This window comes from Chlorocebus sabaeus, chromosome 24, assembly GCF_047675955.1.
Source record: "Chlorocebus sabaeus isolate Y175 chromosome 24, mChlSab1.0.hap1, whole genome shotgun sequence".
Classification (NCBI taxonomy): domain Eukaryota; kingdom Metazoa; phylum Chordata; class Mammalia; order Primates; family Cercopithecidae; genus Chlorocebus; species Chlorocebus sabaeus.
Genome location: NC_132927.1, coordinates 27,206,922 through 27,229,814, shown reverse-complemented (window position 1 = coordinate 27,229,814; position 22,893 = coordinate 27,206,922). Strand labels below are relative to the sequence as shown.

At 39.5% G+C, this 22,893-nt stretch overlaps 1 protein-coding gene across 13 annotated transcripts in view; it reads left to right on the top strand.

The window, feature by feature from the left end:
- The window catches only part of NIN (ninein), a 110,084-nt gene extending 88,565 nt beyond the window's left edge, over window positions 1-21,519 (top strand). For 7 of the 13 annotated variants that reach the window (XM_073010983.1, XM_037983965.2, XM_037983954.2 and 4 more), the window contains 6 exons: window positions 1,347-1,526; window positions 2,544-2,687; window positions 5,511-5,612; window positions 11,331-11,531; window positions 15,294-15,407; window positions 17,669-21,519. In XM_073010983.1, the coding sequence (XP_072867084.1) occupies window positions 1,347-1,526; window positions 2,544-2,687; window positions 5,511-5,612; window positions 11,331-11,531; window positions 15,294-15,407; window positions 17,669-17,878 (951 nt within the window). In that variant the 3' untranslated portion in view covers window positions 17,879-21,519. Of the gene's footprint in view, window positions 1-1,346; window positions 1,527-2,543; window positions 2,688-5,510; window positions 5,613-10,070; window positions 10,132-11,330; window positions 11,532-13,652; window positions 15,272-15,293; window positions 17,640-17,668 lie in introns of those variants that run through there. The other 6 variants (XM_073010986.1, XM_073010984.1, XM_073010981.1 and 3 more) reach the window with 5 other exon arrangements.
- Window positions 21,520-22,893: the final 1,374 nt, after the last annotated feature.

The following is a 22,893-nucleotide window of genomic DNA, read 5'->3' as shown; positions in this document are numbered from 1 at the left end:
AAAAATTAGCTGGGCATGGTGGCAGGTGCCTGTAATCCCAGCTACTTGGGAGGCTAAGGCAGGAGAATCGCTTGAACCCGGAAGGCAGAGGTTGCAGTGAGCCAAGATCGTGCCAAAGCCTAAGCAACAAAGCTAGACTTTGTCTCAAAAAAAAAAAAAAAAAATTAGCCAGATGTGGTAGTACACGCCCCCCCCCCCAATCCCAGCTGCTGGGAAGGCTGAGGCATAAGAATTGCTTGAGCCCGGCAGGTAGAGGTTGCAGTGAACTGAGATCGTGCCACTACACTCCAGCCTGGGTGACAGAGTGAGACTCTGTCTCAAAGTTTCCATTTTTGAAATTACTTCTGGGTTGACTTTCTCAAAATGAGATTGTACCCTTTTTTTTTTTCCATGTTTGGTTTAAAAGGCAAGAGGCTTATCTATTTGTGTTATCTTTTTTATTTTTTAAATCATTTTCAAGATCCAAAAAATCACTTTGGTAGCTGAAAGCACATTTCTGAATTCAGATGTTAATTACATGGACAATATGTGCTTTGAATTCTAAAAAAAGGATATGATTGCATATGTGAAGTTGAAAGTAGAGTTTAGCTTGTGAAAGCTTTCGAGTTAGCAGTGCATTTCAGCTTTCTCTTTATGTCCTCTGTGAATCAAATGAATATCTTCTGGGCTCAAAGATAACTTCATAAGAATGAAGCAACTTTTTTTATTTTTATTTTTTTTTGAGACAGCGTCTCACTCTGTTGCCCAGGGTGGAGTGCAGTGGCGCGATCTCGGCTCACTGCAACCTCCACCTCCCGGATTCACGCCATTCTGCTGCCTCAGCCTCCCGAGTAGCTGGAACAATAGGTGCCCGCCACCATGCCCAGCTAATTTTTTTGTATTTTTAGTAGAGATGAGGTTTCACGCCATTAGCCAGGATGGTCTCGATCTCCTGACCTCGTGATCTGCCCGCCTCAGCCTCCCAAAGTGCTGGGATTACAGGCGTGAGCCACTGCGCCCGGCCAGAATGAAGCAACTTTTAAGCCACCAATCTCGATGCACTTTGAGTCCTTTATGGAACTGGACCTTGCCCTTCAGTCATATTCACTATTGGAAATGGCATGGCTGTTTTGTCAAAGACCATTTTAAACAGAGACTCTCCAAACCTTTTTTTAAAAATCAAACTTCAAGAATATTGTTTTATTCATATTTATATGTACATACACATACTTTCATTAGAAGACTGAGGGGACAATTGAAAGGTACTTACTAGGAGTCATTGTCATTGGGTAAATATGACTCCTATCTCAAAACAGAAATTACCCAATAGCTTGTTTTTAAGGCTTACACTCTACAATTCTCTTAAGAGCTGGGCCCCAGAAACAGCTACTCATCCATCAGGGCTCCATAACCAGCAGAAAAGGCTGTCCTGGGACAAGTTGGATCATCTGATGAATGAGGAACAGCAGCTGCTTTGGCAAGAGAATGAGAGGCTCCAGACCGTGGTACAGAACACCAAAGCAGAACTTACGCACTCCCGGGAGAAGGTAACTTGAGAAGCTGCACATCATGGCATATGTTTGAAAATGACTAGTTTGATATGAAAATGAATGTTGGATATGATTGGAATGGTTCTAAGGTATGGATTTGAGTATCTTGCTATAGCAGACTTATTTTAAGAATGTATAATTTATCATTTACTCACATATAATTTTATCCTGATGTTTATAAAATATTACAGCAGTTTTAAAATATATTTGACTTTAATCTTCATATCCAAAATGTAGACCCATGGAAATTATGTGAACCGTGTATTCTTCACATTGGCCAGCCACCAAGACTAGTGTACAAAAATGGTAAAACCAGACTCAGATCTTGCAGGTCTAAATAACTCCTCACGAGAGAAAAAGGTGCCTCCTTTAAAAGACAGCATTTCAAGGTTAGAATCATCTTTAAAGGTCTTTTCCAACCACCAACTTGGTGCTGGAATTCCTTACCTCTGCTGCATAGTCTCCCAATGGTATTTAACCTATGCTTAACACCTCTTCTGAGGAGGAACTCTGAAGAGTCGCAGATATTTATTTAGAACATCTACTCCATGCCAGAAACTGCTATCACTGACACTGCAGTGGTGAGCAGGACAGACATGGTTCATGTCCTCATAGAACTGTTTTAGATGTGAACAGTCCAATAAGAGCAGATGGGACTGTCAGCCCATTCTCTCCTAAAAGTAGTGTTCATGTCAGAAAAAAAGGGCCTGGGACTGCTGTGCCTGCTTTCCTGGCAACCACATCACATACACTGTTGACTCCTGGAGAGTTAGTAGACCCAGAAGTCTCCTCTTCCCTGTCTTGTTCCTACAGTGTTGGGTTTGTAGACCTAAGCAGACTTACCTAGAAAGGGTCTTTTGAAATCCGGAAAAGCTAGCTTCGAGTATTTACAGGCTTGACTGAAAAGGAAAATTATAACAGAACCCAAGTACTGAATTAAAACTTTCCGTGTGTTGTTTTTGCTGGCTGGGTGATTGTATTAGCATTTCTTCCTCTTACATTTGTTCTTGTTAGGTCCGTCAACTGGAATCCAATCTTCTTCCCAAGCACCAAAAACATCTAAACCCATCAGGTACCATGAAACCCACAGAGCAAGAAAAATTGAGCTTAAAGAGAGAGTGTGATCAGTTTCAGAAAGAACGATCTCCTAACAGGAAGGTGAGTTTTAGAGAATATATGGCACGCGTCTGTGTTCTCACTGTAATATGTTCCTAAGTGTGTTTCTTCTCAGGTGTACTTCTAAGGAAATGATTACGATGGCATATTTTGGCATATATCTCTTTATACTGTTGTTCTCCTGTCAAAATAGCATCATGGTTCTTTTTGATTGAATAATGGTTGAAAAAAACAATTTGGCTGGGTGCGGTGGCTCACACCTGTAATCCCAGCACTTTGGGAGGCTGATGTGGGCGGATCATGAGGTCAGAAGTTTGAGACCAGCCTGCCCAACATGGTAAAACCCCATCTCTACTAAAAAATACAAAAATTAGCCAGGCGTGGTGGCACGTGCCTATAGTCCTAGCTACCCGGGAGGCTGAGGCAGAAGAATTGCTGGAACCGGGGAGGCAGAGGTTGCAGTGAGCCGAGATTGCACCAGTGCACTCCAGCCTGGGTGACAGAGCGAGACTCTGTCTCAAAATAAATAAATAAATAAATAAAAACAATTTAACCTTTCTTAAAGAAGGCAGTTAAATCATCTTTATTAGTATTAGAAGCTTTATAAGTTGGCAATATTTATCACCTGAATATTAGAAACATCTTAATATGGGCTGTATGTTTTATTGTTATGTAACAAATTAAAACAACATTTGTTGTCTTTATCTACAAGTTAGGAATTCAGAAGCAGCTTAGCTGGGTGGTCCAACTCAAGGCTCTCATGAGGATGCAGTCTAGATGTTGGCCAGGCCTGCAGTTGCCTGAAGGCTTCACTGGGGCTAGAGGATCTACTTTCCAAGCTCATTCATGCAACTGTTAGCAAGAGGCTCCTGTTCCTTGCTGGCTGCTTGCCTGAGACCTCAGCTCTTCACTACCTGGGCCTTTTCTTAGGGTATAGCATCTGGCTTCCCCCAGAAGAAGTGATGAAACAGACACTGAGACCAAAAGACCAAGACAGAAGCTGTGGTCCCTTGTATGATCTAAGCCTGCAAGTGACATACCAACATTTCTGCTGCATTGTATTTGTCACGCAGACTAACCCTAGTATAGTGTGGGAGGCGACTGTATAAGGGTGTGAACACCCGGAGGTGGGGCTCTTTGGGGCTCTTGGAGGCTGGCTACCCCATGGTCACACCTCTGTAGTGCCACTCAGTTTGCTTTCTGTAATTTGTCCCATGAAGTTAGAGTTCTAGACCAGACTTCTCAGAGTTGTTTTCTTTTTCTAAACTGAAACTCAGTTTTCACTATTACCTCTTTATAAAAAAAATATGGTTTGTTTAGAAATCTGAGAATATTTCATTATAAAATATTCATAAAATTTTTGTTTTTTGTGAAAGTTATGACCATTTGCAGTAAGAAGGCCTGGTGGTGCTCTAAAGCCGAAATGTCATTTAATTTCAGGTACATTCAAGTAAACTTTGTAGAAAGAAAATGGGTTTCATTTAGCTGCTCATTAGGGAGAAAAAAGTCTGTGATAGGCTTTTAATGTATATTGAATTTTAAAATGGACCTGGAAGACTACACTTCTGCTTCACAATTCTTGCTGTTCTCTTCAGCTCCTTTTGATAGAAGCAAAATTAGCTTTCTAAGATAGTGTTGTATGTTTTTTACTGAACAATATTCTGACTCAGTGTCCCATAGCTCACTAGGTTCTTCCTGTAGTAAGAGTTATAAAAGTGAGGCTAGATGCAGTGGCTCATGCCTGTTATCCCAGCACTTTGGGAGGCCAAGGTGGGCGGATCATGAGGTCAGGAGTTCGAGACCAGCCTCACCAACATGGTGAAACCCCATCTCTAAAAAAAAAAACACAAAAATTAGCTGAGCACAGTGGTGCACACTTGCAATCCCAGCTACTCGGGAGGCTGAGGCAGGAGAATCGCTTGAACCCAGGAAGCGGAGGTTGCAGTGAGCTGAGATTGTGCCACTGCACTCCAGCCTGGGTAACAGAGTGAACTCCATCTCAAAAAAAATAAAAATAAAAAGCACTCAAGAAATCTTTAAAATTGAAAAGTTATATAAATCAGGTTTTACGTACTCTCAATTTTAAGCCTTTAACTTTGCCTTAAGACTATTTTTCCCACTGCAGATCCATAGTAGAGGATTATGAAATCAACTTAATGGAAACCAGCATTTTTTATTTTTATTTTTTTTATTTTTTTTATTTTTTGAGACGGAGCCTCGCTCTGTCGCCCAGGCTGGAGCGCAGTGGCCGGATCTCAGCTCACTGCAAGCTCCGCCTCCCGGGTTTACGCCATTCTCCTGCCTCAGCCTCCCGAGTAACTGGGACTACAGGCGCCCGCCACCTCGCCCGGCTAGTTTTTTGTATTTTTTAGTAGAGACGGGGTTTCACCGGGTTAGCCAGGATGGTCTCGATCTCCTGACCTCGTGATCCGCCCGTCTCGGCCTCCCAAAGTGCTGGGATTACAGGCTTGAGCCACCGCGCCCGGCCATTTATTAATAAAATATACAAAATATCAGAGTACATGGTCCATGGTAAGGATATTTCAGTGATATGTACCTATGTACTGTACATATGTGTGGGGGTGTGTACTGTGCTGTAAGATAAAATGTATTTCTTACAGTGGGTGGCATCCAAGTTTAAAAGCCAGCTGCCTTAAGGAATCTATTCTCTGTGAGGACAGGTGATTAAAACTAGATCACTTAAATGTAAGCAGTACACTGAATTGTATTATTTGTTTTCTGTCACTGAATTAACTTGGCTTTCTTCCAAGAGTTGAGATTTCTGACAACCACAGATTTGTCAAAATAGAGCAACTCAAGTGTTTTTGTTTTTGTTTAAAGGGAATATTTTGTTTTTTTAAACAGGTCAGTCAGATGAATTCCCTTGAACAAGAATTGGAAACAATTCATTTGGAAAATGAAGGCCTGAAAAAGAAACAAGTAAAACTGGATGAGCAGCTCATGGAGGTAAGTTTCTCAGCAGATGGCCTTAGCTATGAAGAATATTTTAATCCATGAATGAGCCATTTGTTGGGAGAGACTAGACATGGCATTGAATTCCCGTTGTGAAAATCTAAGTACCCTGCCAAGTTGAATTCTTTGGTCTGTCTTACCAAGTTTTATAGACAACTTTGCTTAATTATACTGTCATAGGAAGCCATACTGCTTTTCAGAGGAAGTAATAATGATGACCTAAAATGCAAAGACCTGTGCCTCTGCAAATCCAGGTTGCAGGGACTCTCTGATTAGCCACGGGGCCCTGAGCACTCTTGCCATCACTGTGTTTATGCCAGTTCCCCTGATCCCTCCTATATTGCAGCATTTTATAGACATGATTGGTCTCTAGCACCCTCTTCAGTTGGGAAATCCATGCAGGAAATTTGAGAGCATTAACATTTGGAAGTTTTAATTTCAAGTGCTGCTATTCTTCATTACTACATTTAGAACTCAGCAGTGCCTTGTGAGAGGTACCTCTAATAACTATGAAAATGTATTTGTGGTCAGGCATGGTAGCTCACACCTGTAATCTCAGCACTTTGGGAGGCTGAGGCAGTCAAATGGCTTAAGTCCAGAAGTTCAAGACCAGCCTGGGCAACATGGCGAAACCCTGTCTCTACAAAAAAAAAAAAAAATAGCCAGGTGTGGTGGTATATACCTGTAGTCCCAGCTACTTGAGAGGCTGAGGCAGGAGGATTGCTTGAGCACAGGAGTTGGAGGTAGCAGTGAGCCGACATCACGCCACTGCACTCCAGCCTGAGCGACAGAGAGAGACCCTGTCTCAAAAAGAAAGAAAAAGAAAAAACTGGATTTGTAAAACTAACTTGTCAGCTTGGACTTTGGGTTCCAGTCTTCTAGATTGTTATATCCTATAATTAAGCTAAGTATTCAGAAAACAAACTTATGTATAAATCCTTCTTAACGATTTCATTGATATACCTTGGGTAGATGAAATTAGTCAATCTAACATTTAGTGAACTATAAGACTTACGTAAGGCAGAGAAGAACATGTAGAAATTCTTTTTGTGCTCTTAAAAAGTACTATGTATACACATATTTTTAATCCAGAATTATAAGAAGAAATGGGGCCAGGCACAGAGGCTCACGCATATAATCCCAGCACTTTGGGAGGCTGAGGCAGGTGGATCACCTGAGGTCAGGAGTTCGAGACCAGCCTGGCTAACATGGTGAAACCCCATCTCCACTAAAAATACAAAAAAATTAGCTGGGCATGGTGGTGGGCGCCTGTGATCCTAGCTACTCAGGAGGCTGAGGCAGGAGAACTGCTTGAACCGGGGAGGCAGAGGTTGCAGTGAGCCGAGATCACGCCATTACACTCCAGCCTGGGCAACAAAGCCGGACTCCATCTCAAAAAAAGAAGAGGAAAAAGAAATGGAGCTATTTTTTTCTTTTATGAAGCTGGCCACATGCAAAAGGTAGCTTTTAAAAACCAAGCACCAAGCACTGATTTTTAATGTGAAATATGGGCATACATATAGCACTAACATTTAAATCACCGGTGAAGTTTGTCAATTTTGTGTTCTCTGATCTGTCAGCTAAAGGGGAAATTCATGAAACTTTAGTGAAATCTAAACCATTTTTTCTTTTTTAACAGCAATAAAATGAATGCATTCAAAACTGAGCAGTGGGCTGTACTTAGATGTGGACATGCTTTTCTCATGAAATATAATTATATACTCTGAGGAATAAGATGTCTAAAACTAAGCCCATATTGTCTAGTATCAAATTGAAAAGTAGCAGTGTGTACTTAGTCACCAGAGAGCCTTTCCAGAGGCTCTGCCAAGAGGCCAGTTCTTCTCCCACCTGTTCCCCTGTCTTACCAGGCACCCGTTGACAGTATTAGCCATCATAAGTAATTTTCCCATGTTTTTTTTGACCTAGTAGTAAATATTTGCTAACAGAGGAGGAAAATTAAGTGGTCTTGACACTGGAGCCAAATAGCTAAGGAAAAAGCATGGATTTTTCTATTTGAACACTGAAAAGAACATCTCATACCTGTTTATTCAAATGAAGCTTTCATTAGGAAATGGAACCAAATTATTGGCTGGGTGCGGTGGTTCATGCCTGTAATCCCAGCACTTTGGGAGGCTGAGGCAGGCAGATCACAAGGTCAGGAGTTCGAGACCAACCTGGCTAACATGGTGAAACCCCATCTCTACCAAAAATACAAAAATTAGCTGGGTGTGGGGGCATGCGCCTGTAGTCCCAGCTACTCAGGAGGCTGAGGCAGGAGAATCGCTTGAACCTGGGAGGCAGAGGTTGCAGTGAGCCAAGATCACGCCACCGCACTCCAGCCTGGGTGACAGAGCAAGACTCCATCTCAAAAAAACACTATAGATTTATACAAATGGGATATTTTTTTGAGATTCTGTCACCCAGGTTAGAGTACAGTGGTGTGATCACAGTTCACTGCAGCCTTGAATTCTTGGGCTCAAGCAATCCTCCCAAAGTGTTGGGAGTTCCCTGATCTCTCCTATATTACTCCAGATTGGAGTTTTTAAAAACAGTGTTATTGGCCGGGCGCGGTGGCGGGCACCTGTAGTCCCATCTACTCAGGAGGCTGAGGCAGGAGAACCGCTTGAACCCAGGAGGTAGAGGTTGCAGTGAGCCGAGATCACACCACTGCATTCCAGCCTGGGTGACAGCAAGACTCCATCTCAAAACAAACAAACAAAAACAGTGTTATTTAGGTATAATTCACATACTATGTAGTTCACATATTTCAGGTGTACAATTCAATGGTTTTTAGTATATTAATTAACCTGTGATAAACATATAACATAGAATTTGCCATTTTAGCCATTTAAAAATGTACAATTCAGTGGCATTCATTAAGTTCACAACATCCTACAACCATTACCACTACTTCCAAAACCTGTTCATCACACCAAACAGAAGCTATAGCTATTAAGCATTAACCATTCCCCTTCTCCAGCCCTACAAATTGGATTTTTATTTATAGTGTGATATCTATAGAGCAGGTTAATGTGGGGGATGTACAGTGTGTCCCAGCTCACCTGAGGGATAGGTACATTCCTTCTCACTCTGGCAGGGATTCTCACCTGATTGGAGCAATGCACCACGTGGTGGGCTGGGCAGGGACAGGTTTCTGCATCAGAATCTCTGGAATTGGGATTTGAGCAAAGCTGTCTTCATGGTTCTGATCTGACATGTTCACTGCCTTGGGGGAAGTAGTCGCTCCTCATCTCTATATACTAGTTTAACAGTCACAGTTCTAATATAACACATCCCCCCACTGTAATTAAAGATCACAGATCACTAGACTAGGAAAAGGCAAAATTAGGGCTAGAATTTGACTCCTATTTCAGGACTTTTTCAATGTGAGCGGTTCAATAAATTCGTTTTGAACATTCAACAGAAGGGTTGCAGACTGTATCAGCAGTTCTTGAGTCTGTTGTGTACCTCTGATAGCCAACATTTCAGACACTTAACAAAAATGGTTTATAGTTTATACTTCTTTCTGCATCTCCAAGTGGCAAGAGATTTAACGTCAGATCCGTTCCATACTGGACCTGGAATAATCTTTTTTATTTATTTTTAAACAGAATCTGGCTCTGTCACCAGGTGGGAATGCAGTGGCACGATTTCAGCTCATTGCAACCTACGCTTCCCAGATTCAAGCAATTTTCCTGCCTCAGCCTCCCAAGTAGCTGGGATTATAGGCGCCCACCACCATTCCCAGTTGTATTTTTAGTAGAGACAGGGTTTTACGAAGTTGCCAGGATGGTCTCCATCTCCTGACCTCATGATCCACCCACCTTGGCCCCGCAAAGTCCTGGGATTACAGGCATGAGCCACCACACCCGGCATTTTTTTTTTTTTTTTTTTTTTTTGAGGGAATCTCACTCTGTCACCCAGGCTGAAGTACATTGGTGTGATCTTGGCTCACTGCAATCTCCGCCTCCCAGGTTCAAGCAATTCTCCTTTCTCAGCCTCCCGAGTAGCTGGGACCAAAGGCAATGTGCCACCACGCCTGGCTAATTTTCGTACTTTTAGTAGAGATGGGGTTTCACCATGTTGGCCAGGCTGGTCTTGAACTCCTGACCTCAAGTGATCCACCCACCTCGGCCTCCCAAAGTGTTGGGATTACAGGTGTGGACCACTGCACCTGGCCCAGACCTGGAATCTTCTACATCATTATATTGGGAGGGGCACAAATAGGATATAGTAAGTGAAGATGCACTTGCAGAATTAGAATTGTAGGACATTTTAATGTCTGTAAAATTTATATACAGAAAAATGTAAATGTTGGTCTTTCATATGCTCTTATTCATGTATAATAGACCTAATTAGTACTGTTCTTTCTCTTTTTATAACTCATACTTTTTTTATAACTCCTGTAATTTTCTCTTCTTTTTGTTTTGTCTGTGGCTAACCTGTACCTAGAACTCAGTGGTTGGAAGTAGCAGAGAAGGGTGCAGTTCTCTGCCTGAGATAGTGTGTGAAGGTAGAACATTCTCTTACAATGAACTTTCATAGCATGGAGCCATCTCATTAAACCCCTTGCTCATGTTATCATTTCTATTGATTATAACAGTTAATAAGTACTTAAGCTAAGAGCCAGTATTCATTTTGTTTTAATGGTATGTCTGTTTACATCAAACTTTTCCTCAGTATTTAAAGCATTATGAAGAAAATTATCCCACTGATATAAAATTATGGGATAATTCTCCATAATTTTAATCATAAAAATAAAGTGGTTTTCTGAATCTACAACTAGAAGTATCTCAAAGTGGGCAGTGCCCCTGTCCCCACCTAGAAATTTAGATATAAGGAAATGGATAGTGGCTCTGACATTTCATGGTAACATTTAGTTATAGCCGAGTCTTAGAGGTTCTTTTCCACCTTTCTCACAAGCCTGGAGGTGCCGCTTCTTGAATTTAGTACTTGGTCATGTTTGTTGCATGCTCTGCATATTTATAGATGTGAGGTGGCCTGCCTCACTGGCCAAAATGCCGTGCATCCTCCTCCCTTTCCTCTCCCCCACTTTGACTGGCATGTTGGTACACATTTCCTCATTGTCTTGAATTCTTCCATTCCATGTTCTCCAGTTCCCAGATGTTCTAGGATATTATTGCTTTATGCCCCAGAATTGTCTGTCTTGTGCTGTTTAATCTAAGGGTATAACTACATATTGATAAACTAAAGGTAGGTTAAAATAATTTTAGATGCAAGATGAGGTTCTTCAAAAAAATCGCTAACTTGGGGTTGGAAAAAAATGTAGTCAATGAACATTTAAGAATCTTTATGAATGGTAAGTAAAGTGGTAAAACCCTAAAGCATAACCACTTTCTCCAACCCCAGTTTTTAAAAGGGGGGAGGTAATTTTTCCAGTGTAAGAAAGAATGAAATAGAATTCAGATGCATTATGTACATCATGCCCTTAATATCACTCCAGAGTTGGGAAGGGCTTTTTTTTTTTAAGCCTAAAACTTTTAAGAAAAGCTACTTATTAAGCATATTCTCTGCTAAGTGAAATAGCTTTTCTCATTTCCTCAGGCCCATATACTGTCCTATTTCCAAGTTTCAGTGGATCTGAGGTTATTAATGAATTCATAGTCTTCATTCCTCACTGCCTGACACCATCAAGGGCAGCTCTGGGATTGAAGGGACTCAACTGACCAGGATTTTGCCCTTGTCCTTCAGATGCAGCACCTGAGGTTCACTGCGATGCCTAGCCCGTCCCCTCATGCTTGGGATTTGCAGCTGCTCCAGCAGCAAGCCTGTCCGATGGTACCCAGGGAGCAGTTTCTGCAGCTTCAACACCAGCTGCTGCAGGCAGAAAGGATAAACCAGCACCTGCAGGAGGAACTTGAAAACAGGACCTCCGAAACCAATACACCACAGGTGTGAAGCGCTCTCTTCTCTAGTAGTAGATCACCTGTTAATCACCTGTTAATTTTACCTGTTTATTTGAAAGTTATACCAGTTCAAAGATGGAGAGAAAGAACCTAAATCTGATGGCACACACCTGTAGTCCCAGCTACTTGGGAGGCTGAGACGGGAGGATCGCTTGAGGCCAGAGGTTTAAGGCTGCAGTGAGCTACGATCATGCCTGTGAATAGCCACTGTCCTCCAGCCTGGGCATCATACCGAGACGCCATCTCTTAAATTTAAAAAACAAAACAAAATCACAACCCTAAATCTTCTTTCAGAGAGTTATATTTTACCTGTATGACAAATCCACAGAACTGCAGTGCTGTTTTTTGGGCTGTGCAGTGCTACTTTTGAATTCTCAGCTTTTATAAACTGAGTCATTTAGTGTTCTGGGTCTCCTTTGCCCATTTGTAATAGACAATGAAGTATCAGGATCACTTAAACATAGTGTACAATGTTTAAGGTTCCCATCCCATGCCAAAAATATTACAAAATTTAAATGTGGCTAGGATATGCGCTACTAACAAAGTATACTGAGCTTCCCTGTGCGAGAGCCCTGCAGCATCCCATGAAAATCACAAGTGAGGACTTTTCACAACAAATAGAGTATGTAGTCAGTGACATCTTTCTAGTTGACATAGTTCATAAAACTATTTAAGAAAGTAAAAGTCAAGGCTGGGCGCGGTGGCTCACGCCTGTAATCCCAGCACTTTGGGAGGCCGAGATGGGCGGATCACGAGGTCAGGAGATCGAGACCATCCTGACTAACACGGTGAAACCCCGTCTCTACTAAAAAATACAAAAATTAGCCGGGCGCGGTGGCGGGCGCCTGTAGTCCCAGCCACACGGGAGGCTGAGGCAGGAGAATGGCGTGAACCCGGGAGGCGGAGCTTGCAGTGAGCTGAGATCCGGCCACTGCACTCCAGCCTGGGCGACAGAGCGAGACTCCGTCTCAAAAAAAAAAAAAAAAAAAAAAAAGTAAAAGTCTTCTCATTGTTTGTATTAGCATGATCCCAGCTCACCACCACATCCAATCTTATATTACTTAGATTTTCAAGTATTCATAGTTATCTCTCTGTAGTGCCTCATTCATCATCCTTTCTCAGAAGTTTCTTAACTCTTGGGGCTTGCCCATTTAGTTAATTCAGAATTAGCAATAAAACAGAATGTCCTTCTTTGTGGAATTCTACGTTAATGCTTTCTGGTTTGCATGTGCTTGTGTGTTCAGATACCTTGCCTCTCAGATACCTTGCTTGATAAGGAATTTCCCATCTCTTATTTGCATCCCCTCAGCGTGACTTTGCAAAGTCACATTAGCCCTGGAACTCTACATAGGAACAGTTCTGTTTCTTCTACTAGTATCCATCTATGCTTAATTACTAAGTACTCCTACCACTTGTCAGTTCTAATAAACTTTTCCCTCTACATCCATACCTATGCTGTATTTCTAATAAACTTCAGAAGGTCTTTGTCTTATGAGCTTTAAAATCTGTTTTTGGAAGCTTTATACACACTTCTTCAACTTCCCAATATTAAAGTTCTTAAATTGTGATGGTAGAGTGTTAGATGCTTTAACTCTCCAGTATATAATTGAATTACAAAACTTTGATCTCGGTTTTTAGTGGATCTTCTGACCAAATGATCCTCCAGGATTTTACTCATTGCTCTCGTACACACTATTTTCAAAGCCTGCTGTTTCCAATCCACCCACCAATGTTAAAAAAAATATCCTTTTCCTCCAATTCCTTCAGGATTAGACAAACACTAAGATTTTTGAAAGAAAAAAAAATCCTCCAACCAGATGACAGGGTGGACTGCTTATTACTCTCACCAGAATGCTACTGCAGGCTCACTTCCCGCTGCTGAGCTGACACTAATTTTAAGAATACAGAATATTGTTAAATCTGCACGTTTCTGTGTGTGGAGTGATGTGATGATCTCTTCTGCATTTTGTGTTGCTTTGCTTGCCTGTGTAGTGTTAATGTGTATGCTTTTAACAATTGTTTGCATTAGAAATGTGTGAATTTAGACTCCCCCTAAAAACTCCTCCTGACATGAGGGTGAAGTGTACCACTTGCCTTCTTTCTCTAGGCCTTGCTACCGGAGCAGCGAGCAGTGCATGCAGATTCCTACAGAAGGATTGGGCACCTGTGAAAACTGGGCTGCTATCGATGGCATTTCTTACCATGGCAGACAGATGCACACACCCACCCATGCACACACACCACACACAGAGACATAAGCTGTGTTGGAATTAAGTGCTCTTTTAAATTATTATTTTTACTGTTAAACCTTTGCAGTATTATGTCTCTTATTTATGTAGAAATGACAGATCTTGTGAATCAAATTCACAAACATCAACTTGTTACAAATCATTTTATTTATACCCTTTAAAGAGTGTGGATTTAAGATTCTTGAAAGGATGTAGTCTATATATTTTCTCATTCCATATGTTGTAACTATTTTTAACAAAAGGTACTACTTTTATATATGGAATTTGAAGAAAATCAGAGGTATTTATACTGTTTTGTATAAAATGTATAAATCTTTTTGACAGGAAATTTTTGATGAAACAATAAAATAAATTTTAAGTATATGACTGCCTTTGTTTTTCCTGTTTTTCTACTCTTGCCAGCTCTTCTTTGAATTATCTCTTTTTTTTTGTTTTGCTTTGTTGTTGGGCATATAGACATCAGGCATTTTATATTTATATGTTTGAAATTTAAAAAGCTATTTTTTTAAATATAGGCCTTTTTAAAAGCTAGACGTCCTCCAGGCCCAATGTTTTGTAACTTACTTCCTGCATCAGACCTTTGCCTGTTACAGTTTTTATCCTCAGGATAGTTACTACAATGATTTAGGGTTTCTTTTATGATTAAGTGTTATTACTTAGTATCCAAACAGATGGTGGCCTTTGACTCATGTTTGGTCATTCTGCATGTCTTTTAAAGTATTTCTTAACTACCATCAGCTGTTAACACCTTTATGAAATCTGAAATTCCTTATGGGGACATTTGGGTGGACTGCAGAGGGATGGGGGTTGCATTCTAGGTCTCTCTCCTCTCCAAAACCCACTTACTCCTGAACCCATCACTGTTGTGTGAGGAGATTTTTAATTTTCAATCTGCTCTGGCAGTAAACTCATCCTCCAATCCAGGTGTGTGCTTCACGTTTACAAGTGGGAAACAGATGACTAGAAAAATTGGCAGGAAGAGGCTGATTATTATGAAGAAAGAAAACCACCCTCGCAGTTATCAGCCACATCAAAGGAAAAATAGACATGCATATTGCAAGCTATTGGAAATGTTGGGAAACCCTGAATCTATCCTGTGGTTGTTTTGGTGTTGAGAGGCCCACAACATTGCAAAGTCCCAAATCACAGATAGGAAGTTGATAACTGTCTTTTAAGTTACTTTGGATTTCCATTTTACTAGAAGTACACACAGGTATTAAATTCTGGATTTTAAGAATTTTGCTTTATATCAGGGGGATGATGGTAACACAGGTAAGATTCTGTTTTTTAAATCTGATTCTTTCTCTGATAGGGTTACTTTTCTGACCTGTGCAATCCACGCAGGGCTCAAAACTCTCATTTCATGAGAAATCCATCCTTCCTGTTACAAAGGCAAAACATTTGCTGTCCTTTCTTTAGGCATCTTGTGGGAAAAATAAACCAGTGTTTTGTTTTCAGTGTGACATGATTTTCGAATAATATACTTTTCTTCCCTTCAGGGAAACCAGGAACAACTGGTAACTGTCATGGAAGAACGAATGATAGAAGTTGAACAGAAACTGAAACTAGTGAAAAGGCTTCTTCAAGAGAAAGTGAATCAGCTCAAAGAACAAGTGAGCCTCCCTGGTCATCTCTGTTCACCCACCTCACATTCCAGCTTTAACGCCAGCTTTACATCCCTTTATTGCCATTAACTCATTAACTTACGTTGTCTAATAAAGGCAAATTCTATTATAAATGTCTACAAGAACTTAGGATTTCCTGTCCCTCATACCGCCCCAAAAATATGAACTGTGTATTTTTTCCAAAGCTCTGTTTAAGGCATGTTTGTCCACAATTTAAAAGTGTAAATCTTTGCTAACATGATTCACATGGACCTAAGATTTTAAAGATCAAAAAATACATATTGATTCACATGGACCTAAAGCATATCCATTCACATGCTTTAGGTCCATGTGAATCAATAGATTTTTCTCTGCCTGAGACAGGAAATACTCCTGTTTAAATTGAAAAATGATATTGGTTTAAAAATATATATATATGGGGGTAATCAGTGGAACTTTAGCTTTCCTGTTCCCAACAGCTTATGAAAACCTCAAAAAGTATCTTATTGCTACAGCAACTCCAAAAAGATGTAGTTTGAATTAGAGTCTAGACCCCAGATTCCAGGACCACTAAACAGCCTGCTCCTTTTCACCTGCTGGTGGCAGATGTGGCTTTGGTGTTTAGAAATTAGTTGCGCCTCCACTGAAGAGACAAGCAGAAAGTACTACCCTCTGGGACAGTGTTATAGCCTCTCTGGAAATTGAGATGAACATGTTGGGTGGGGAGCAGAAATTGCCCAACCTAGTTCTTTAGATACTTAAAACCTAAGAATAACCCCAAGAGAGGGTCTGAATTCAGCTGTAGACAGGAACTTTCTGTTGTTCTGTGTCTTAATACACAGGGAAGAAAAAGTCCCATTTAGTAAGCATTTATCCATTCAGTTCTTTACGTATTCAAGCATTCAGCACATAGTTACTGTGGGCCAGGTCCTGCCGTGGGCACATGGATACAACAGTCGCTGCCCATATAGAATGCACTTAGAAGGTGCCAAACATTTGGCCACATGGTAGGTTCAGAAGTAAGTGGGATCCGTCCTGTTTTCAGTAAAGGGGAACACAAGAGAAGAGATATTTGATCCAACCCGGGAGTTTAAAGAAAGCTTCCTAAAGACCTCGTAATCTGCATCTTGAGAGTTAAGATTTCACCCAGTTAAGAAAGTGTGGGGAAGGGCATCCTAGGCTGTGGGAACGTCATGGAGTTATGACCACATGTGGGGTGTGGACACATATAAACACTTCAGCATTGCCAGTTCACACTGTCCTGGGAGAGGCAGGAGGAGAGACTGGAGAGGAAGGGGAACAGGACACTAGGCCTCCAGTGCTGAGCCACGGAGCCTGATTTTTATTCTATTGGTGATGAAGAAATATCGAAGTGTTTTTTTAAGGAAAGGAAAGGAGGAAGGAAGGAAAAAAAAAAAAGTCGTATTTGGGAAGTTCAACAGAGAATAGTTTCTGAAATGTTCTGTGATGCCTGCCAAACATCTAGGTTCTGAGCTTGAGAGTGCTGTCATCCTTCTCCCTGCCCTAATAGGTTGTTAAGTTACTCTTTAATTACTCTTTATTCTCATAAACCTTTATACTTTTAGATGCCCTATTTGAAATTGGGTGTAAAATGAACACTTAAAAGGTAACATGGGAAGGGGGTATGGAAAATATTAACCAGAACAACAATGAAAGTATCCCAAGGCTGCTAACAAGTTTTCCCACCCCAGCCTAGACCGTATATTCTAACTATAAAGATTAGACTAGACAAAGCCCCATGCAAAACAAAACAAAACAAAGACATTTCAGTAAAAGTAACTGCCCAAATCTTATCTCTGTTATAATACGTGAGCTATATTTTTAGATAATCAGTGAGTTGTAGTTATGAATGGGAAGTTCAAGCATCTGTTACAAGCAGAGTTAAACAGTCCACACCTGACACCTCAGGAATTTAAGTTTTAAAAGTATTTTATGTTTTTAAAGAATAAATAAAGAAATAATGCCTATTTAGGTAGAAAAAAACCTTTTGTTTTGGTGCCCTCTAGTATCAATCTGTTCTATTAGTAACCTACATCAACATCTTATGCAAAGAAATAGCTTGGAAAAAGTGGATTTGCTCCAATGGTATCCGTGATGCCAAGTCTGATGTTGAAGCTATATTGTAAAATAAAATAATTAGAAGAAGTGATTTGCCTTTATAAAACAACAGTCCTTATGTCCGACCTTAAACTGAAGGTTTAAGAAGAGTTACAGAAATGGAGTCAAGATGTTTCTGGTTCTGTTTCTAGCTCTGCAAGAACACTAAGGCAGACGCAATGGTGAAGGACTTGTATGTTGAAAATGCCCAGTTGTTGAAAGCTCTGGAAATGACTGAACAGCGACAGAAAACAGCAGAGAAGAAAAATTACCTCCTGGAGGAGAAGATTGCCAGCCTCAGTAATATAGTTAGGAATCTGACACCAGCGCCACTGACTTCTACACCTCCTTTGAGGTCATAGCCAAACCAAAGGGTACACTCATATTTGTGCACTTTACTGAAATAGATGGAACATTTCAGTAGGTTCTCAACTTTTTTTAACCTTTATTGGCTTAAAGTTAAAATTAAGCAACAGAACTGGAGTTTCCATTTATCATAATTAGTTTTTCTAAATAGACACGGGAGTTTGAAAATACTCACATATTTCACTACTTAAATTATTCCCAAGATTTGAGTTTATTTTAAAATTCTAATAGCCACCAAGAATGTGGATGTATGAAAACAATTCAAGAACCTAAAAAATACCAGTTTTGAATGGGTTTTTGTGGTTTGGGGTTTTTTTTTTTTAAATCATTATTATGAATCTATGCGTAAAGTCTAGATATTTGAAGTTTGAGATCTGATGAGAATGGTTGTTATAAACTGTATTTTAAAACCAAATGTAGGTGTTCTTACATATTTAAATACTGGAAAGTTATTGTAATAGTTTTGGTTATTTTAATTGGTAGACAATTAATTGGTAGAGTGTAATTGTTTGGTTAGGAGGCAGGACTTGTTAACCACTGAGGTCAGACAAACCCAAATCTGTAGAATTCTAACCTTCTAACACCTGTGGCGGTATTACCACTCTTTTTGTATTATAGATTTAGAACTGATTTACTCAATTGCACTCTTAACTAATGTTAAAGCTTACTTGCTTTAAACAGCCTTTTCTTCTTTCTCTTAGAGGTTTCATTTGGGGAGCTGGTCTTCTAAGAAATGGATAAAGCCACATAATTAAAGCAGTTGAACTATAGGGAAAGCACTGAACAAACCACTTTGGAGTAAATAGCTACTCTTAGAAAAGAGGGATAAGCAGACCATGTAGGTTTTCTGTCTCTCGAGTCTTGCAGTTCATGAACTTGAGGTTGCCTCAAGAACTCAGGGAACAATACTGTAAACTGTCTTCCTGAACTACTATAGGGCCTCTCTAAGAATCTGAAATGTATAAACCGTGTGACCTCATTTATTTGTCTTATATATTTACAGCCATAGTAGAATTTTTATTTCTACGTTTTTAGTAAATTTAATATTCTGGGAGAAAAAAGGCCTTGATTTTAGGGTTAAAAACCTGACTTACAGAAGAGTTTATTTACTATAGGTCAAAATTTTCTGTGTTTCTTATTCCTTCTATACCTCAAATCTGATTCTAAGAATTTCTTACTGTGATAATCATTGGCATGCCACCTGAGGTCAAGGAGTGCCAAATAGGACTTTCCACTCATGCTCAAGATCAAAACTTTATAGAACAGTTACACATTTTAGATTCGGTAACCTTTTTTTCCTTCCAATTATAATCTCTGCTTCTAGCCACTTCTGCCAGCAGTTGGTGGAATACTTACTAGGTGCAGGGCACTATCCAAGCTCATCACAACAACCTGCTTGTTTTCATGAGACAATAATCCGAAAAGTTCGCTTTGATATATTGCTGGAGGGCCAAGCCCATCTATTTACAAAAGGTGTAACAGCAAAATCAAGCACTGCTTTATGGGCAGGAACACAAGAGAAAGCAAACTGCCCAAGAGGTCATCGTGTCAGAAACTCAATCTCAACAAAATAATTTCCATCAGGGAATTTCAGGGTTTCTTGGGGCTTATGAGTCTCACCAGTCAACCCAGGAGGCCTCACTACAAGAGCCTTGACAAGGCACTGTTTTTTGTGGGACTGGGAGTTCACACTGATGAAGCAGACCTTTGAATTTTTGCACAGCTCTTGTCAGAAAGCCCTGACTTCCCCTTGGATATAGAGTTAATTTTAATCCTTCCCTATTATTATACTTCAAAATATTTGACATCTGCTATCATGCCTTCTTTAGATCTTTCTTCTGCCGGGCAAACATTTCTAGTAGGTGTTTAACTACTTGTATGGCATTAGCTTTCACAGAAAATTGTTTCACTTAAAACTAGGGATTGGCCTAGGCTAAGGACAGACATGAACTAAGTACCTGTAGTGTATTTGTGATATGCACCAAGTTACTCAAGGTTATTGCTGTCGGAACTGAACAATAATATTTCCCAGATAGCTGGCCTTAGCATGTGATCACAGTTGTTGTATTTTTAATTTTTGTCTTTTACATGATAAGAGGTGTAGGTTAATTTGTGTATTTCCTATAAATTTGTATTTATGTGTATATAAAATGTACAATGAATGTAAATATGACTTTCTGGAAAGTTTAGACGACATTTAGAATCTCTATTCAAAATCAAAATGCTGCTCAAATGAAAGTGAATTTAACCAACATCTAGGTGCTTAATTTCTCATTTTACCCCACTTATGAGATTGATATTTCTCATATTGAGGTTTTTCCCATACAGATACCTTAAATGTATACATTTGTGCAACAATTTTTGAGAAGGTGAGTGGCAATTTATAATTTAGTTGGCAATTTGTAATACAGGTTATAGCTTTTAAAAGACCTTTTAAAGAATTAAATGTAAACCTAAAATTACGTTTAGATGTTGTTTCAAACTTTACAATAGCACTCTTCAAAATATTAAGTTGTATGTATTATAGGCATTTAGTTGCTTATTAAAAGCACTGATTTTTAAGCTTTTTTATTTAAGAATAATTATTTAAGATCGTCTTAGAAGATGGGATCTTCGTTTCAAGGAAAGGGAATCAAGTTTGCCTTTGTGATAATACGTTACACTAAGAAAAGGAAAATGTGGATAGTAAAACCCACTTCTCATCCTATCTTGCTCTCATGTGTTCTTTAGAAGCCTGCACTTAAGCTCAGATTTGTGAAGGGAGAGTAGAAGGGGAGAGGTAGAACCACAGTGTTTTATTTATTTTTCTAAAATTCTTACTAAATCCAGAGTTTTAAAACTGATTTAAATGTGAATTCTTCCCAGAAACTTCAATGCATTGCATATTTTACATAAGTAGATCATGAAGTCATAGACTTTCAAGGCATAGGAAGCGATATTACAGGCCTAGTATTTTAATAATGCACTAATACCCAGGGCAGATATTATGAGAAACTTTCTTCTCTCAAGTATAAAGGTTTATGGCAGACTTTGCTTTTTTAACATGTGAGAAATGAATTTTTTATTTTGTGATTTATGTGATTTCTTTTTTTGCTGAGTGAAGGAAAAGAGAAATGGTTGCTATTGTCAGCATCTTAAAGGTATTTCCAATCAAGGCAAGGCTAAGTGCTTTGTGATAGTATTAAGCAAGTCATGTTTTGAATGGATTACCTGTAATGATGCATTGGAATGATATAATTATACAAGTAATGCCAAAAACCAAGTCAAAGCCTAATTAACCAAAGCACTCATTTAAAAATCATCATGTTTGGACTTATTTGGACCTGTCAGTACTGTCAAGTAGTTTTGGCTTTGTGGCATATGAATAGCTGTTTAACAAATCAAAGTTAGCTTTTTGCTTCTCAGCTGTTTTGGACAATACAAGTTCTTAATGGGGAGACATTATCATGGCATGACTTAAGGGAACATTGGTTTTGTGAAGAAAACAGATTATCTAAAGCCATCTCTATATTTCTGTTCAGATAAAGATTAATGAGTTATGTGTTTATATCAGCTTTGTATATTTCATCTTAGCCATTCTATCCTAGAAAGATTTTAATGTGAGCTTAAAATGTAAATAAATGATTTTGCAAACATGCCTTTTGTTTTCTATATACCCTGACTTTTTAAATAAAGTTTCAGTGTATTTTTCATTGGTCTTTAGAATGATATCAAAATATTTCACCAAACACATTCTACAAATGCAGAATCTCAGCCCGCACTCCAGACCTACTAACTCAGAATCTTCATTTTAAAGAGATACCCCAAGTGATTTGTGTAGGGCTTACAGCACTGAGATTCCATTTCTATTCTAGAAGGATGACTTTCACACCAGCCAGCTTGGGGTCCCTGTATACTGTGGCGGTGCATAGTTTACCTGCAGAATCATGACTTAACCTTGGCAAGGCCCCATTTGTGATTTTGGGTGCTTCAAAGGTGGCTTTATTTCAGCTTGCCATCTTTATGGATGGCTCAGACTTTAATTGAGCAGCTCATGAATGATGAGATATACATAGTTGGAAACTCATCAACAACTTAAAAGCATGTGAATATGCTGAACACCGAAATGTAGAATTGAAATGTTGCCCAAACTAGACCCATCTCGTGAGCCTTGTATTGAATTTCAAAGCTTTTATACCAACCTCACACTGCCTTTTCGTGGCAGAAACTACCAGTATTCCCATTTTATGGATGAGAAAAATAGAGCTTAGCACACTCAAGGCCACACTGCCAGGTAAGTAGGGGACTTGGGACTAGGGGCTCAGGTTTGTCTGAGTTGCAACACTTGTATCAATTCCTACTTCTGGCAGAACATTTTATCAGTATTGGTTCAACGGCAGCCATGTACACTGCACTCTGAAAGGTACTGTGTAAAACATTCCTGCCATCTGTTTGCAGTAAAGTGGTAAGATTTACACAGAAAAGAAGATCAGAAAATCTGCATCCGTACGGAAGACAATCAGGTGTTGACAGACTCTGTGCTATGAGCACCGAGATAGGATTAGTGTCAAATGTGTAAGGTCCTCAACCTAGAATTTAACATAATTCTGCACTTCACTGAGATTTGTGTAGTCTGTGTGTTTTGTAGTCTTATTTACTGTGCAAAATCATAAACAGTAATTTTCTAATATGTACTTGATGCCCATTTTCCCCATAATGTTATGTTTTGGCCATAAGACTGGAATTCTCACCTAAATTGTGAAACGTCTATTATATAATCTCCTGATCAAAAGGTTAAATTTCACCCAGAAGTGCTATTCTTTGTTTGTGATTTTGTTTGGTTGCTTCACTTGCAAAACAGGAGACATGGCTAGGTATGACAAGGACTTTTTTAAAATTCCAAATAAAGTTAAAATTCCAAAGCAGAGAACTGTATAACTAAATCAGTGAAATGTTGTAGTGAGTAGGCAACAATGTAAAATAGAGCTGAATACCCTTATGTTAAAATAATATTTAATTCTGAAAAATGATT